This window comes from Ostrea edulis, chromosome 4 (assembly GCF_947568905.1).
Source record: "Ostrea edulis chromosome 4, xbOstEdul1.1, whole genome shotgun sequence".
NCBI classification, from domain to species: domain Eukaryota; kingdom Metazoa; phylum Mollusca; class Bivalvia; order Ostreida; family Ostreidae; genus Ostrea; species Ostrea edulis.
In genome coordinates this window covers 68,946,327-68,961,498 of record NC_079167.1, presented here as the reverse complement: position 1 = coordinate 68,961,498, position 15,172 = coordinate 68,946,327, and the positions used below count along the sequence as shown (strand labels likewise).

At 36.7% G+C, this 15,172-nt stretch overlaps 2 protein-coding genes across 8 annotated transcripts; both read left to right on the top strand.

The window, feature by feature from the left end:
- The first annotated feature begins 1,848 nt into the window (after nucleotides 1-1,848).
- LOC125672119 (NAD-dependent protein deacetylase Sirt6-like) lies at nucleotides 1,849-7,451 on the top strand. Of its 2 annotated transcripts, XR_008802594.1 has the most exons (7): nucleotides 1,849-2,379; nucleotides 3,342-3,590; nucleotides 3,835-3,921; nucleotides 4,132-4,457; nucleotides 4,937-5,130; nucleotides 5,363-5,477; nucleotides 6,593-6,740. XR_008802594.1 is itself a non-coding variant. In XM_048908235.2 (6 exons), exons 1-6 carry the CDS (start codon nucleotides 2,259-2,261, stop codon nucleotides 6,789-6,791), a joined length of 1,176 nt encoding a protein of 391 aa, XP_048764192.1. In that variant the 5' UTR covers nucleotides 1,853-2,258; the 3' UTR covers nucleotides 6,792-7,451. The 2 variants fall into 2 exon arrangements, 1 of the variants encoding a protein (XP_048764192.1); XM_048908235.2 differs by lacking the exon at nucleotides 5,363-5,477 and having other exon boundaries at nucleotides 1,853-2,379; nucleotides 6,593-7,451.
- Nucleotides 7,452-9,231: 1,780 nt separating this feature from the next.
- LOC125668796 (NAD-dependent protein deacylase sirtuin-6-like) lies at nucleotides 9,232-15,093 on the top strand. Of its 6 annotated transcripts, none has more exons than XM_056163617.1 (6): nucleotides 9,232-10,111; nucleotides 11,013-11,246; nucleotides 11,403-11,489; nucleotides 11,946-12,271; nucleotides 13,238-13,458; nucleotides 13,779-14,018. In XM_056163617.1, the coding sequence occupies exons 1-6, from the start codon at nucleotides 9,982-9,984 to the stop codon at nucleotides 13,876-13,878; spliced, it is 1,098 nt and encodes a 365-aa protein (XP_056019592.1). In that variant the 5' UTR covers nucleotides 9,232-9,981; the 3' UTR covers nucleotides 13,879-14,018. The 6 variants fall into 6 exon arrangements, with proteins under 6 accessions (XP_056019592.1, XP_056019594.1, XP_056019593.1 ...); XM_056163619.1 differs by lacking the exon at nucleotides 13,779-14,018 and adding an exon at nucleotides 14,025-14,403 and having other exon boundaries at nucleotides 9,234-10,111; XM_056163618.1 differs by having other exon boundaries at nucleotides 9,235-10,111; nucleotides 13,265-13,458.
- The last annotated feature ends 79 nt before the right edge of the window (nucleotides 15,094-15,172 follow it).

The following is a 15,172-nucleotide window of genomic DNA, read 5'->3' as shown; positions in this document are numbered from 1 at the left end:
AATTGTCATACTTACAGTTTTAAATAATGGTGAATGCTTTTTGTGACTCAGGAAGTTATTAACGAGTTCAATAATTTAGAATATAGACTGATGATAGCTGTTATTTTAGTGGAGATAGGTACTGATTTACTTGGGTGACCTACTATTGGTGCCCAATCCATCTCCACCTTCTGATGATCTTCGTGTCTTCCTGATTGCATCTAATAAACAGGTCCTGGTTAGAGATCTTATATGGCCAAAATATTTGTATGATTCTTCTAAAGGTCTTTATATGGAAGATGCAGAGCAGAGTTTTTGTTGGTCAGCCTCAGTCATTCTCGAACATTCTGAACCATACAACAGGGTTGGTATTACAACGGTTTCAATTTGATGTGTGTGGTGTACTGGCCAGATTTCTAGACATTCTTCAAGTTGTCAAATGCAGCTTTTGCTTTTGACAGATGTTGTTTAATATCAGTAGCAGCACCACCATCTACTCTTACTATACTGCTAAGAAATGTAAATGTATCTGTTTGAGGTAGGGCTTGTTTGTCTAGAAGTACTGACGGTGAGTTTTGAGTTGTTGAGAATCAGGATTTTGTATTTTTTGGTGTTGATTCGTTAGGCATTTTTGGTTGGAATATGGTTCTAATCTGGTGGTTTTCTCTTGGATATGCTGATGTGTGTATGATAGTAAGGCAAGAATATCAACGAAGACGAGATCTTCTAGGGCTGAAAAGGTTCCCCATCTGATGCTTATATATTGGGATGTCTGAAGTTGTTTGTCGTAACACCCAATCAATGGCTATGATAGATAAAGTTGATGACATGAATCATCCTTGTCTAACTCCTGTTTTCACTTGAAAAGCTAGCGCTATCCCGACGGTGCAATCTAAGTTATTAGAAAATGTCTTTATTAGGTTTATGACATGCTGTGGAATACAGTGTGATTTTTAATATTTTCCATAGGCTGTCTCTATGGATTCTCTCGAAGGCCTTTTCAAAGTCAATGATGTCCTTGCCATTCAGTACATTGTTCGATAATATTTCTCAGTATGAAAATTTGGTTAGTACAGCCCTTTCCCTTTTGGAATCCAGCTTGATTTTTCCTAAGTGTGCCGTCGATGGATCCTGAAATCCTCTTGATCATGATTTTCGCCATTATTTTGCTTGTATAGATAGAAGTGTGATTCTTCTCCAATTATTGCAATCAAATAACGCTCCTATCTTGGCTACCCTGACGATGACACCTTTATTGCAAACTTTAGACCTGTACAACAGCATCACTCCAGATGTCTGTAAAAATTGGATATGAAACATTTGCTGTCAATTTCATATCAATTTTGAAAAGTTCTGCATCTTTGGGACATGTAAGACATAACTTGTCAGGACTCCTATATCCCCAGGGTCTCAGGATTCACCAAAAACTAAATGTATAGTCATTATAGAACAGGTATAGACCAAAATTGTAAATTCCATGATCCAGGGTGGGGCCACAATAGCCATGGTGATTAAATGTGTGCATTAATGTTGATATTAAACTGAACATTTTTAATGTCTTCTTGATAACTACCTTTCCAAATTTTTTTTTTTCAAATTTGAAAAAGAAGCACCTGGGCAAATACCACCAAACATTCATAATTTTTCAAAAATCTTTCTCTCTCAAATTGCATATCTATAAGAAAAACCCTGATGCATATACATGTATATACATGTAGTCACTTAGAGCATGCAGGTTAAAGGTTCTGACTCCAGCTACGGTGGGACCAAATTTGGCATGAAACGAATTTTTACTCAAAACTTCAATTAGATGGAACGCAGTATTCGATAGTTTATTATTATTATTAGGGGTGGTGGTATGGTATCTAGACCCGTACTATTATTATTACAGACAAAATTACCGGTTTCTTTGTTTATAACAAATCTTGTTTTATATTGCTGTTGAATAATGAGCAGAACAGGAAACTTAGTATGGATTTCGTAGCCCTTGGAGATAGTCTGATATTCAGGTGACCGATAAGGCCTGTGGGCCTCTGTTATAATATCCTAGTCAACAATGGAAAACCCCTTTGTATATTTTTAACCTATGACGTCACCTATCTACTAGTTTTGCGGATGTAAACAGAAAGGATCGTTCCGTAATTCACGAAAATAAACACTGACTCGTATAGAATACATGTTGTATCCCGCAATGCCACATTAAAGATAGATCTTCAAGTTACAGAAAGTGAGGTTATTGTGAAATTCTCAGTGATAGACATTGCAGAGATCGAAAAACCATGGCAAGCAAAGACGTAATGGGGCATTGTTGTTTCATTGAATGCAAAAGGGATCCACTTTTGATTACAGACGGGCGGACGGATGTAAGAGCATACTGCGTAGATAAATGTGAACAGAAAGGTATATTGATCTATCTAGTTTGAATTTGATATTTCCTTATAACGAAAAAGAAAACTTTAGATATGTATGTATTAATTAGATCAAACCAAAACTACTTGGGCCCATTGCTGGGGGTTGTCAGTACAACGATTAAACTTATCAACAGAAATCTAGAATAGAGTGAGAAACACAGAAGGTACTTTTCATATCCGTAGCATAGGTATGATATCAATATTTATAAATCAAATTAAAGTGTGTTCAAATATTGGAATTTAATTTCGATCTCTTGCTTTGTAGATGATTGTATCATTAAAAAAAAAAAATAGATCTAACATTCAGTCCTTCTGTTGACTTTACCTGAAATATCCCTGCCCTCCCGCAGGTTTGGGTTCGGGGTCAAGACAGTTATTGTTGATGCATGTACATGTATATGTTGAGACACTTAGAGAATGGGAATCTTTAAACCCCTGTAGTGGACCCACTCTGGCTCCAGAGTAAAAAAGGTATATACCCGACATGGAGATTTTTACATTTTACACCTATTATGGTTATCAATAAATGAATTGAATGAATAAATTGATAATCAATTTTACACTTACTTGACTCCATCTCATTGGTCCCAGAAGTTCATGAGGATGCTTTCATACTTATTTGACAAACTGAAACCCATATTGCTCGTAGAAGGTTTATTCAACCCTACATTCTTTATGTAAAACTTTAAATTTTAATTGTGCCCCCCTCCCCCCTCCCGCCGGGGGGGGGGGGGGGTGAGACGAACCTGGTCCCTGGGGGTAATGATTTGAGCAAACATGAAGCTTCATCACTTGAGGGTATTTGCCTATTAATTATGCCATTAAATTGTACTCTAACCGTGAAACTTCATCAAAAGAAAGGAATTTAAAAGACTATTCCTGTATATAGTCTGATGGACAAGGCGAGACTGAAGTGACTCACTAAATTGTAACAAACTTTACACTTACTAGGATTCAAAGTCAAGTGGGATGAAAATGGAATGGCCATGTTCCATATCGACTGTTGGAATTCTCTGTGGAGATCGGCCTGTGCGAAAAGCCCATCCAGCATCATCGTAGTTCTGCCGGAAATGGAGAAAGACATGATACGCGAAGCCGCTAAAACTGCAGAAACTCACCATTCCTTAAAAAAGATCAAGGAGGAGGGCGAACGAATTGCTCAACTCATCAAAAAATCTAACTATTGCATCGCCTTCACTGGTATGATAAATCAATTCTTCTTAGTTAAAGGTCCGGACACATATGCATTGTGGCCCGGAAACTGCCGAGGGCGGGAAGCCTCTCAAGGGGGGTGGGGAAAACTTCCACAGAATTCACAGCTATTTTTTTATGACTGTGGTTTTTTTAAAAACATGTTCGGGTTAAGTTTTGTTAAAGGCTCTAAATTTATTTTCAAAGAACAATGAAACAATAATGTGATTACCACACACTAACTTTTATGAAGGTGCTGGAATATCAACAGCGGCCGGAATTGGGGACTTTCGAGGAATTCACGGCAAATGGACCACGCAAGACAAAGTCAAACAATACGGTACACTGAAATCTTCAGAAAGTTTGTGTCATTTTCACTTTGATGTTTGAAAGAGTATATTTCAAAAGGTCTAACGTAAATGACGTATAGTACTTCAACTTCGTTGATATTTCATTAACCATGGAGCAATCTTTATGTATGTGTGTCCCTCCCCCTTTTTTTAAATACTGATAAAATAGTTCCTCATATGCATATTTTTCAACTTAACAGGTCAAAGGGGTTTATCTAAAAAAGGAGGCTACAGACTTGCAGACTTACGTCCTACGTACACACACGAGGCCTTGTTAAAACTAGTGGAGCTGGGATATATCAAATATGTCATCAGTCAAAACACAGACGGCTTGCACAGACTTTCCGGAATACAAGAATCCATGATATCTGAACTACACGGTAATGCATTTTTGGAGAAATGCGAAAAATGCGGCAAACGTTATGAGAAGAATACCAGATGTAAGGCACAGTCTACCTCTGTTCCTCCCAAAGTGTGCGAGCGGTGCCACATAAATCACCGAACCGGGGGCGTGTGCATGAACCAGGTGGGTTTTGTCATTACGTCTATATGTACGGCACTATTAATTAAACCGCGCTAGTCTTTGATGTTGCTTGCGAATACTCCACAAAATGTGTAACATTCGTTGTAGACATTAATCTACGACATTCTAGTTTATTTGTTGTTGGCCATTACATAACATTCAAAAAGTCGTTTTGCATAGCTAAGATATAGTTGTTTACGCTCACTTAAAATGATGCTTTGGGAGCTTTTCGATTTACAATTGATGATCCTTTCATGACAACTGTTCGTGGGTGTTGTTACATGTTTTGTCAATGCAGATGAAATACATTAATTATGTAAATGAGATATATTAAAGATGGTATATACACACGTGCGCAAACTGATTGAAATAAGACATTTGATCCGCTCCGTTATTGTTATGTCGCTGCACTTTAACAATAACGGAGCGGATCAAAGATCTGATTTAAACCAGAGTGTACCGGTGCATTGTGTTTTTTCCAGAAATGTGGAGGGTATCTGATGAACACAATCATCAACTTCGGAGATTACTTGGAGGAAGATGTACTAGGGAACGCAGTCCACCACGCAGAACGGGCGGATCTCGTCATAACTCTTGGATCCACACTTCAAGTCTCCCCAGCGAACTCTTTGGTGGAAATGGGGGAAAAACCAACCCGTCTAGTTATTTGTAACAGGTGCATTTCTAAAATATACATCTGTATGATAAAAGTGTGATAGGTTACTGGAGAAATTTAATTGAAACAAATTCGAATTTGACATAGCTGCAGGTATTTCTTCACCAAACTGTTTACCAAGTTGCCGTTGCAGCGTAATAATATAATATTACATACCCATGATTGTTGTAAATTTAAAACAACCAATATCTAAACTGTCTTTAAATTTAATTGCAATCTGTATACTGAAAAGGTGAAGATAAAGATCAGTGATCAACCTCATAACTCCTAGAAAGAAAACAAAATTAAGAGTTGGGCAAACACGGACCCCTGGACATACCAGAGGTGGGATCAGGTGCCTAGGAAGAGTAAGCATCCGCCATTAGCCCTCTATTTGATCAGATAAATGGAGTAATCCGTAGTAGTAAAAAATCAGTGTATAAAGAACGACCTAACTATTGGTATTAAACACGTCAGACAGTAGTTGACCCAATTACAGGTTGTATTGGCAAACTAGATCGTTATAACGACCATAAAAGTTTTGCGAAATGCTGACTTTAACGTATTTCCACCCTCCTGTGACGTCATAAGATTTTGCAAAGTCAATGATTTATTAAGATTTATGCATGACAGGAACATAAATTTTGTTGGAGTCTTTTTCAATAGTTATTTTTAAAAATCTTGTTAACCATGAAATATTTCAAAAGTTTTAGTTATATTTGAATAATCAATTATATGTTTGAAAATATTGAATCCAAAGGCAATAACTCTGTTTTCATTGAATCCTTTATCAAGTCCATTATTCGATAGATTTCCTTTATTTTTCACAAACAGTTTGTATTTTTTTTTTTTTAAAGAAACAGTTTCATGAAATTGTTATAAATACTATTATATTGTTTTAACAATTTTTTATGAAATTTTGGTAATGCTGTTTAAAGAAAATTGCAATTTTCTGACATTGATAAAGATATATGTGTGCTAATTGATGAAAAATTATTAAAACCGCAACATACTAACTTTATCACTTTTATTATTGCTTATAGGAGTTATGATCGAGATCGATCACTGTTCGTTATCTTCACCTTTTCTTACTAAGATGTATTATTTGAAGAATCAATAATAAAATATAAAATTGAACTTAGTGGAATTACCTTAAACGAAACTGTTGAAACCCCTGTAACATCTACTTGTACGTCAGTAGCCCGATTCGATTTTAAAACTGATCATACGCAGAACGAACTCTTGCGTATTGAAATAGTTGAGAGATATAACCACCATATGCAGGTGATAATGGAATATTGCTACATAAATATGGGAAGTTGACGATGGAGAAGCTGAAGTCATCCCGTTTGTATTAAAGTTTCGTTTGCCTTTAACATCTATGTTCAATCAAATATCTATGTACAAAGCAGATATGGAAGACTCTGTGGCACTTGGATATATTGAATCGACATATTGATGAAAATACTGCATTTCCTTTCAGACAAGGCACCCCCTATGACGCCGTCTGTTGTGACATGGAGGAGGATGGAAGGTCTATGCTAGGGTCCCGCGTGTTTGGCGACTGTGATAAATTGATGTCAGATATTATGAGACATATGCTTTCGAAAGAGGAACTGCAAGATTGGGAAGGACGGCGTGAAGAGAGACTAGTCACCTACGATCTGAAACGCAAATTGTAGATTTCTAACATGTACATGTCTTAAATTTCTACGTCATTTCAAGAGAATCAATTAATGTTGAAAAAGATATGTTTTGTTGTTTGTTTTCTGCTCACTGACTAGAACTTATATATTTACGTTATTCAAAGTTCATTGTCTCGCTTAGTGTAGTGAGTAATGAAACAATGCCCTACTGGTATTGTGGACCTTTGGATTTTAGAAAATTGCACTTGTACAAAATATTTTCAGATACATTGTATCTTATTTGTGTATCGGTTATCTTGGAATTTTTTTATCTAAAATAATTATATTTAGTGATGTAAAATACAGTTATAGAATGTGTATGAGGAAAATAGCAAATACCCCCACCCCCATCCCTAATAAAGTGGTTATTTCTTGAGACAGCGAGCAATTTGATTGGTTAAAAATATCACGATAGACTCGGAGTTGTCCCAGGGATGAGCACTGATTTTGCAGAGTGGTGAATATAGTGGATTTTCAAGGAAATGGACAGTAACTTTTATATAGAGAAAAATCAGTTGAGGTATATACATGTACAAGTTATGCAAAAGAGGCGAAAATTTGCCACATAACAAGTGCATATCCTAAATACTCACAGTGTACAATGTTTTCAGTATAATGGTAATTGTTGATTTTGATATTAAAATTATATGAAAGACATATGTTGTATCATGTTTACTTGAAATAATTACTATACACCTTTACTTTAACAATGTAACAATGGTACCTCATTACTTTTGAAGTTTCCAACGATCCGTAAAATAACGATGTTAATGATATTTGTAACAAATGAGAAAATGGAATCCTTGTTAACTGTGATGATGTACAATAGTCAGCCTTCTTTTCACCGCAGTTTGATTTTGACGGAAAAACAAAAAGTGAAATCAAAACTGCAGTCAATATGGAAAAGACACAACATTTACAATGGGCACGAAGCCGTGAATTCAAAGTGCGTGAAGATAGATTTAGACAAGAAGCTGCGAAAATTAAAGCTGTAGACAGTTTTAATTCAATGGGAAAATTGGATCCCTCAACCTTTTGAATTAGCCAGTGGAACAGTTCTCATCACCCTCTACAAAAAGTCAGATATATACGTGTACTATACATGTATAGGCAAGAAGTGTGGCAAGATAAAGATCCCTCCCTGCTCAAAAGCCGTAAGCGCCGATCATAGACCCACATTTTTACCCCCTCCCCCCCAACAAATCAACGCTAGGAGCGAGTTAATAAACTCGGGATTGTTTCAAACAATGTGATCAATTCGATCAAGCTTTTACATGAATATATACATTATTTAAAGTTTTACTTTTGGAGCTGATCGGACAGGTTTCTTTAAACCCCCCCCCCCCTTTATTTTTTCAACACGTTTGTGTAGGTAATTATAAAGACACTTTTATGGTACATGTACAGGGGTAGTTAGAAATAAAATATTAAAATTTGGCCCTAATTTGATTGAACATGTTATAGCATAGAGTTTATAATGCAAAATTTATTTGTGAAAACATTAAACAATACTATACATGTATCTATAATTTGTAAATTATTACATACATGTAGAAGGGGAACTATTGTTTTAAAGTATGAATATGCACTGTCCTACACCCAAGCTAAGCAATTATTCCTTGTGTCTATATCTAATTATAGAAAGAAACACTGACAAAATACTAGAACATTGTAAATACACCATAGAAAAGAGCGATATTCGATGACAGAAAGATATCCTAAGGGAAGTTTTCTACGCCTTAAACATTTCCACACGGTATGGATTTTCTCCTAAGGGGAATTTTCTACTCATAAGGGGGTTCTCTACTCCTAGGGGAGGTTCTCTACTCCTAAGGGAGGTTCTCTACTCCTAAGCGAGGTTCTCTACTCCTAAGGGGGTTCTCTACTCCTAAGGGAGGTTCTCAACTCCTGATGGAGGTTCTCTATTCCTAAGGGAGGTTCTCTACCCCTAAGAGGAGTTCTCTACTCCTAAGGGGGGATCTCTACTCCTAAGGGGAGTTCTCTATTCCTAAGGAAGGTTCTCTACTCCTAATGGGGGTTCTCTACTCTTAAGGAAGGTTCTCTACTCCTAAGGGGAGTTCTCTACTCCTAAGGGAGGTTCTCTATTCCTAAGGGAAGTTATCTACTCCGAAGTGAAGTTATCTACTCCTAAGGGAGGTTCTCTACTCCTAAGGGGGGTCCCTATTCCTAAGAGAGGTTCTTTACTCCTAAGGGAGGTTCTCTCCTCCTAAGGGAGGTTCTCTACAGGTTCTCTACTCCTAAGGGAGATTATCTACTCCTAAGTGAAGTTATCTACTCCTAAGGGAGGTTCTCTACTCCTAAGGGGGTCCCTATTCCTAAGAGAGGTTCTTTACTCCTAAGGGAGGTTCTCTACTCCTAAGGGATGTTCTCTATTCCTAAGGGAGGTTCTCTACTCCTAAAGGAAATTCTCTACTTCTAAGGGGGGTGTCTCTACTCCTAAGGGAGGTTCTCAACTCCTGAGAGAGATTCTCTATTCCTAAGGGAGGTTCTCTACTCCTAAGACGAGTTCTCTACTCCTAAGGGGGTTCTCTACTCCTAAGGGAGGTTCTCTACTCGTAAGGGAGGTTCTCTACACCAACTAAACGTTTCTACACGGTTTGGATTTTCTAAAAAAAAAAATAATAAAAAAAAAAATTATAAAAAAGAATTGAAGAATTTCTGTTGGGGGAGTGGTGGTGACTAATATGACCATGTGGTTGAATAGCAAAGTTTCTGTACAAAACCTGATGAACAGACCAGTTTAATACACTTTTTAGGAGAACTGTAAGACTTTTCATGTTCTGTTTAGCTTATGATCATGGCAATAATCATTCTGATAACCGATATCATTTCTTTCAAGAAGAATAATTCGTTTTTAGCTAGTAAATTTTAAAATAATTAAAACATGAAATTATTAGTACTCAAATGCTTCCTTATAAGCCTTACACATACAAGAAGGCAGTCGTCTTTCTTGTATAATGTGTGTCATCAAAGTATTTTTGACGTTTACTTGGTCAGCATACCTGTAAGCTTAACTACTCATACCTTTAAATGAATTTCCATTTCTATTTTTACCAATTTGCGTCACCACAAGGATCGACTGGCCGTCGTTACCAAATAACAACAAACACACTCGTGGTTTTACCCCCAAGAACTTTAAAGACAGAAATCAATAAACGAACTCGCAATGGCGACGGGTAGAGATGATGCTCGGGAGAAAAAATGTGCGGTAGTGGCGTGTGATAAATGTCTAATCAGCCAGACAGACGGACGGGTGGATGTCAGGGCCTTCATCGTACCCAAAGGGAAACGCTCAGGTTAGATTATAGTTACCAGTCGTAGTTGTATTCGATTTGGTCTGAGTTCATTAGGATGGCTATTTTAAAATCCCCTTACTGAGCAATAAATCATATTTTCCCGCGTTTCGTTAGTAATAGCGGGAAAATGTTGTATTGACGGTACAGTATATTGTACAGGTAGTTTGGAATGATCCATTTTTAGCCAATAGAATGTGAGTTAGAAAAACAGGTTTTCGAGCTGCAATTCAGAATACACTTCTAGCCGCCGTTCGTCACGAGATAGACGAAACTTAATGGATAATTAAATCTTATGTTTTCATCCATGCCATGCAAAAGTTAAACATTTACAAATAAGTTGTGAGGTCCGTTCACAAACCCCTGCATCCAGCGGCACTTGGCAACGGACACAGGTTTTCTAGAGTTTTTTGCGATTTTCATCGTTTTATTTCTAGTTTTTTCCTGGCCGGCCCTGATGCTATATAGAGGGGATTTGAGGTATATTTAAAAGTATTGATATTTATGTATTGCTCATATTTTGTATATGGAGTTGGAAGGTTATCTTAATTTTTGTACATGGGAAAACGCCTTGTTTTTCTGCGAATTGTGTATTTAGAATACAATAAATTACGGGCGTCCAGCAGTCACGGCTGGCTGTCAGGCAATGTATGTTAGTGTTATGTTTTTGGTGTTAAAATGTAGTATAGTTAATACGTATATTTGATGAGAGAGAGAAAGAGAGAGAGAGAGAGAGAGATTATCTTAAATCTGATGTAACTGAGACAGCGAACAGATGACTTGGTGATGCTATAACATATTATGAGGAAAGCCAGTCTACTGTCATAGTGCATGGTAATATTTGTATTCACACCAACTAAACTATACGACATGACACTATCTTGCTGAAAATTGGTCTCCTTAGGTTTCCACGTGAACTGGGACGATAACGGATTTGCGACTTTTCACGAAGACTGCTGGTTTGATTTAAAAAGCTCGTATAAATCCCAGGAATCGAACCTAACCAAGGAGGAAAAAGAAATGGTGAAGGAGGCGATCAAAACGGCGGAAATCCACAACTCTTACGACAAAGTCCAGCGAGAGGCAGAGCACATAGCTAACCTGATCAAGAACTCCAAATACTGCATAGCGATCACGGGTTAGTATCAATCAAGTGTTATAGTATTCTCCTGCACTATTACATTCTAAATGTACACAAAATTAAGAGGATTATACTTTATTTTAATGAGAAAAGAAAACTTTTAAGCATAGTTACTAATAAAGAAATCCATAACTTGGTTTTTATCATACGCAGGAGCGGGTATTTCCACCGCAGCAGGAATCGGAGATTACCGAGGAATTCGGGGGAAATGGACTGAGAGGGATAAAGATAAGAAGCAAGGTACTTATCAAAGTACCGGTGAAATGAATATTGTCTGCCTGTGGGTACACTGAATCACATTCTATATCGTTATCCCACGTTTTGTTTCTTATTCATTTACATTTTTAAAATACTTATCATGAGATCATAACAATCTAATTAAAATCAGATCCTAGGATACGCTCACAATCGCTTCTTACGCAAGGTATACGGCGCGGATCTAAGAAGTTTGATTTTGATTAGATTGGAGATCAGAAGAACCAAATTGTGGAACGCAGAAAAAATGAAAAGGAGGGGTCGTTTTTAAATGTTTTTCCTGCCCTATCCACTTTGAAAAACTAAGCAACGTGCCTGCCTGTTACGTAAAGGCTTAAGTACTTCTTACAATCATATATAACAATGTAAAATCAACTTATAAGACAGCAGAATATTTGTGACCACATCCTTAGTAATATATGAATTACCTATATTTGTCAGAGACCAAAGGGAAATCCAAGCAGGTTACACTCAACTTTCAAAGGCTCCGACCAACTTACACCCACGAAGCGATAGTAAAACTAATGGATAACGGAGATTTGAAGCACGTGATCAGTCAAAATGTTGATGGGCTGCACCGTCTCTCTGGGCTTGAGGAAGGTCAAATCTCAGAACTGCATGGCAACACATTTATAGAGAAATGTGAAAAGTGTAAGAAAAGATACATGAGAAATTTCGGTTGTGGGGGTAAAGCTACCAATGTTCCTGTGATCATGTGTAAGCAATGCCGGATAAATCATCGAACTGGGCGTGTCTGTAACGATAAGGTGAGTTATAATTCGTCAGCCTAGGAATTATTCGACAGTCCCGTTCATAGTCAGCATTTTGCAAATTCTATGGTCTTTATAACAATCTAGTTTGACATGAAATTACAACCTATCATTGGGTCAAATGCTTTCACCCGGTATGTTTTATAATTTCGTGTATACATAGACGCGGTACATTTATTTCTTTACGTTTTACATTTCGTCATTTTTTGTTATTTTCCGTAAATACATTTCGCGGGTTTTTGAGCTCATGAATGCACGAGCGCTTTTGCGCCTACTGGTCAGTTTTCGGGCAGTGCGAGGTTCGTTACAAGCAACAAAGGTCGCTTTTGTATTTCTTAGCCTTTCCTCCCACCCAGCCCATTTTCAGTTTTGAATTCATATGCTTTCATTAGTGATTTTTCAGCTTTGTTGATTTGATGTTTGTTTATTAAAAGCGATCTTGTAACGAACGCAACCAACCTATTCACTTTTTCTGTTATATGTTATTATCAAATAGTCAAGAAAATATTTATTTTCGGACGAGGGCACTGAGGGAGAAAATAATATATATTAAACCGCGCTAGTCTTTGATGTTGCTAACCAATACTCCAGAAAATGTGTAACATTCGTAGTAGCCATTAAACTACGACATTTCAGTATAATTGTTGTTGACCATTACATAACATTCAAAAGTCGTTTTGTATGTCTAATATATAGTTAATTATACTCACTTAAAATTATGCTTTGGGAGCTTTTCGATTTACAATTGACTATCTTTTACTGAGAACCGTTCATGGGTGTTATTACATGTTTTGTCAAATAATGCAAGTGAAATACATAATGCATATGACATATATTGAAGATGGTATATACACGTAAACAATCTTATTTAGATAAGATATTTGATCTGATCTGTTATTGTTACGTCGCTGTATTTTAACAATAACGGAGCGGATCAAAGATCTGATTTTAATCATAATGTAGCGGTGCATTATGGTTTTTTTTCTTCAGAAATGTAGAGGCTATCTGATGAACACAATCATCAACTTTGGAGATTATTTGGAGGAAGATGTACTACGAAATGCAATACACCACGCCGGACAGGCGGATCTCGTCATAGCTCTTGGATCCACCCTTCAAGTCTACCCAGCGAACTGTCTGGTGGAAATGGGAAAAAGACCAACCCGCCTGGTTATTTGTAACAGGTGCATACTTGGATACAATTTTCTAAAATACACATCTGTATGATAAAAGTGTGATAGGTTCTGGGGAAATTTAATTGAAACAACGAATTTGACATAGCTGCAGGTATATCTGCAGGTAACACCAAACTGTTTACTAAATTGCTGTTGCAGCGTAATAATATACTATAGTAATATACATAACCATGATTGATGTAAATGTAAAACAACCAATATCTAAAATGTTTATAAATTTAACTGCAATATGTATACATGTACTGAAAAGATGAAGATTACGAACAGTATCAATCTCATAACTCCTATAAAGAAAATAAAATTAACAGTTGGGCATACACGAACCCCTGGACATACATGTACCAAAGGTGGGATCAGGTGCCTAGAAAGAGTAAGCATCCCCTGTTGAACAAGTCACATTCACCATGAGCCTTATATTTTGATCAGGTAAATGGAGTAATCTGTAGTCAAAATCAGTGTGTAAAGAACGACCTAACAATTACTTGTATGTCAAAAACCCGATTCTATTTAATGACTGATCATACGCAGAACGAACTCTTTGTGTATTGAAATAGTCGAGAGACATAAACACCATATGCAAGTGATAATGGAATATTGCTACATAGAAATGGGAAGTTGACGATGGAGAAACTGAAGTGATCCCGTTTGTAATAAAGTTGAGTTGTTCGTTTGCCTTTAACATCGATCTATGTTCAATAAAATATCTATGTACAAAGCAGATATCGAAGATTCTGTGTTACTGGGATATATTGAATCGACATATGAATGAAAATACTGCATTTCCTTTCAGACAAAGCACCTCCTTTGACGCCGTTTGTTGTAAGATGGAGGAGGATGAAAGGTCTATGCTAGGTTCCCGCGTGTTTGGCAACTGTGATAAATTGATGTCACATATTATGAGACATATGCTTTCGGAAGAGGAACTGCAAGATTGGGAAGCAAGGCGTGAAGAGAGACTAGTCACTTACGATTTGAATCGCAAATTGTAGATTTCTAACATGTACATGTCTTAAATTTCCACGTCATTTGATGAGGACCGATGAGATCTTGTTGAACGATATGCATGTTTTTGTTTGTTTGCTTTTTTTGCTCACTGACCAGAACCTTTGACTCACTAAGTGTAGTGAAAAATGAGACAATGTCCTACTGTTATTAGGGACCTTTGGATTTTAGAAAATTGCACTTGTATAAGATATCTTCAGATATCGTATTTGTGTCTCGGTTATCTTGTCAGAAATTTTTAAATAAAAATTATATATAGAGATGTAAAATACAGTTATAGAATATGTATGAGGAAAATAGCACCCCCCCCCCCCCCCGTAACAAAATAGTTATTTCTTGAGACGGCGAGTATTTGTATTGGTTAAAAATATCGCGATAGACTCGGGAATTGTGCAAGGGATGAGCACTGATTTTGCAGAGTGGTGAATATAGTGCATTTTCAGGGAAATGGACAGTAACTTTTATATAGAGAAAATCAGTTGAGGTACATACATGTACAAGTTATGCAAAAGAGGCGAAAATTTGCCACACAACATGTGAATGTCCTAAATACTCAGTGTACAATGTTTTCAGTATAATGGTAATTGTTGATTTTGATATTAAAATTATATGAAAGACATATGTTGTATTATGTTTACTTGAAATAATTACTATACATCTTTACTTTAACAATGTAACAATGGTACCTCATTACTTTTGA

Bases quoted from the DNA above. Each gene is read 5' to 3' on its own strand.
- LOC125668796 (XM_048903212.2), top strand. From the start codon at position 9,982: ATGGCGACGGGTAGAGATGATGCTCGGGAGAAAAAATGTGCGGTAGTG. The intron at 10,112-11,012 runs GTTAGATTATAG...TGGTCTCCTTAG, and splicing joins ACCCAAAGGGAAACGCTCAG to GTTTCCACGTGAACTGGGAC. The intron at 13,459-14,260 runs GTGCATACTTGG...ATTTCCTTTCAG, and splicing joins CGCCTGGTTATTTGTAACAG to ACAAAGCACCTCCTTTGACG.
- LOC125672119 (XM_048908235.2), top strand. From the start codon at position 2,259: ATGGCAAGCAAAGACGTAATGGGGCATTGTTGTTTCATTGAATGCAAA. The intron at 3,591-3,834 runs GTATGATAAATC...ACTTTTATGAAG, and splicing joins CTATTGCATCGCCTTCACTG to GTGCTGGAATATCAACAGCG. The intron at 3,922-4,131 runs GTACACTGAAAT...TCAACTTAACAG, and splicing joins AGACAAAGTCAAACAATACG to GTCAAAGGGGTTTATCTAAA.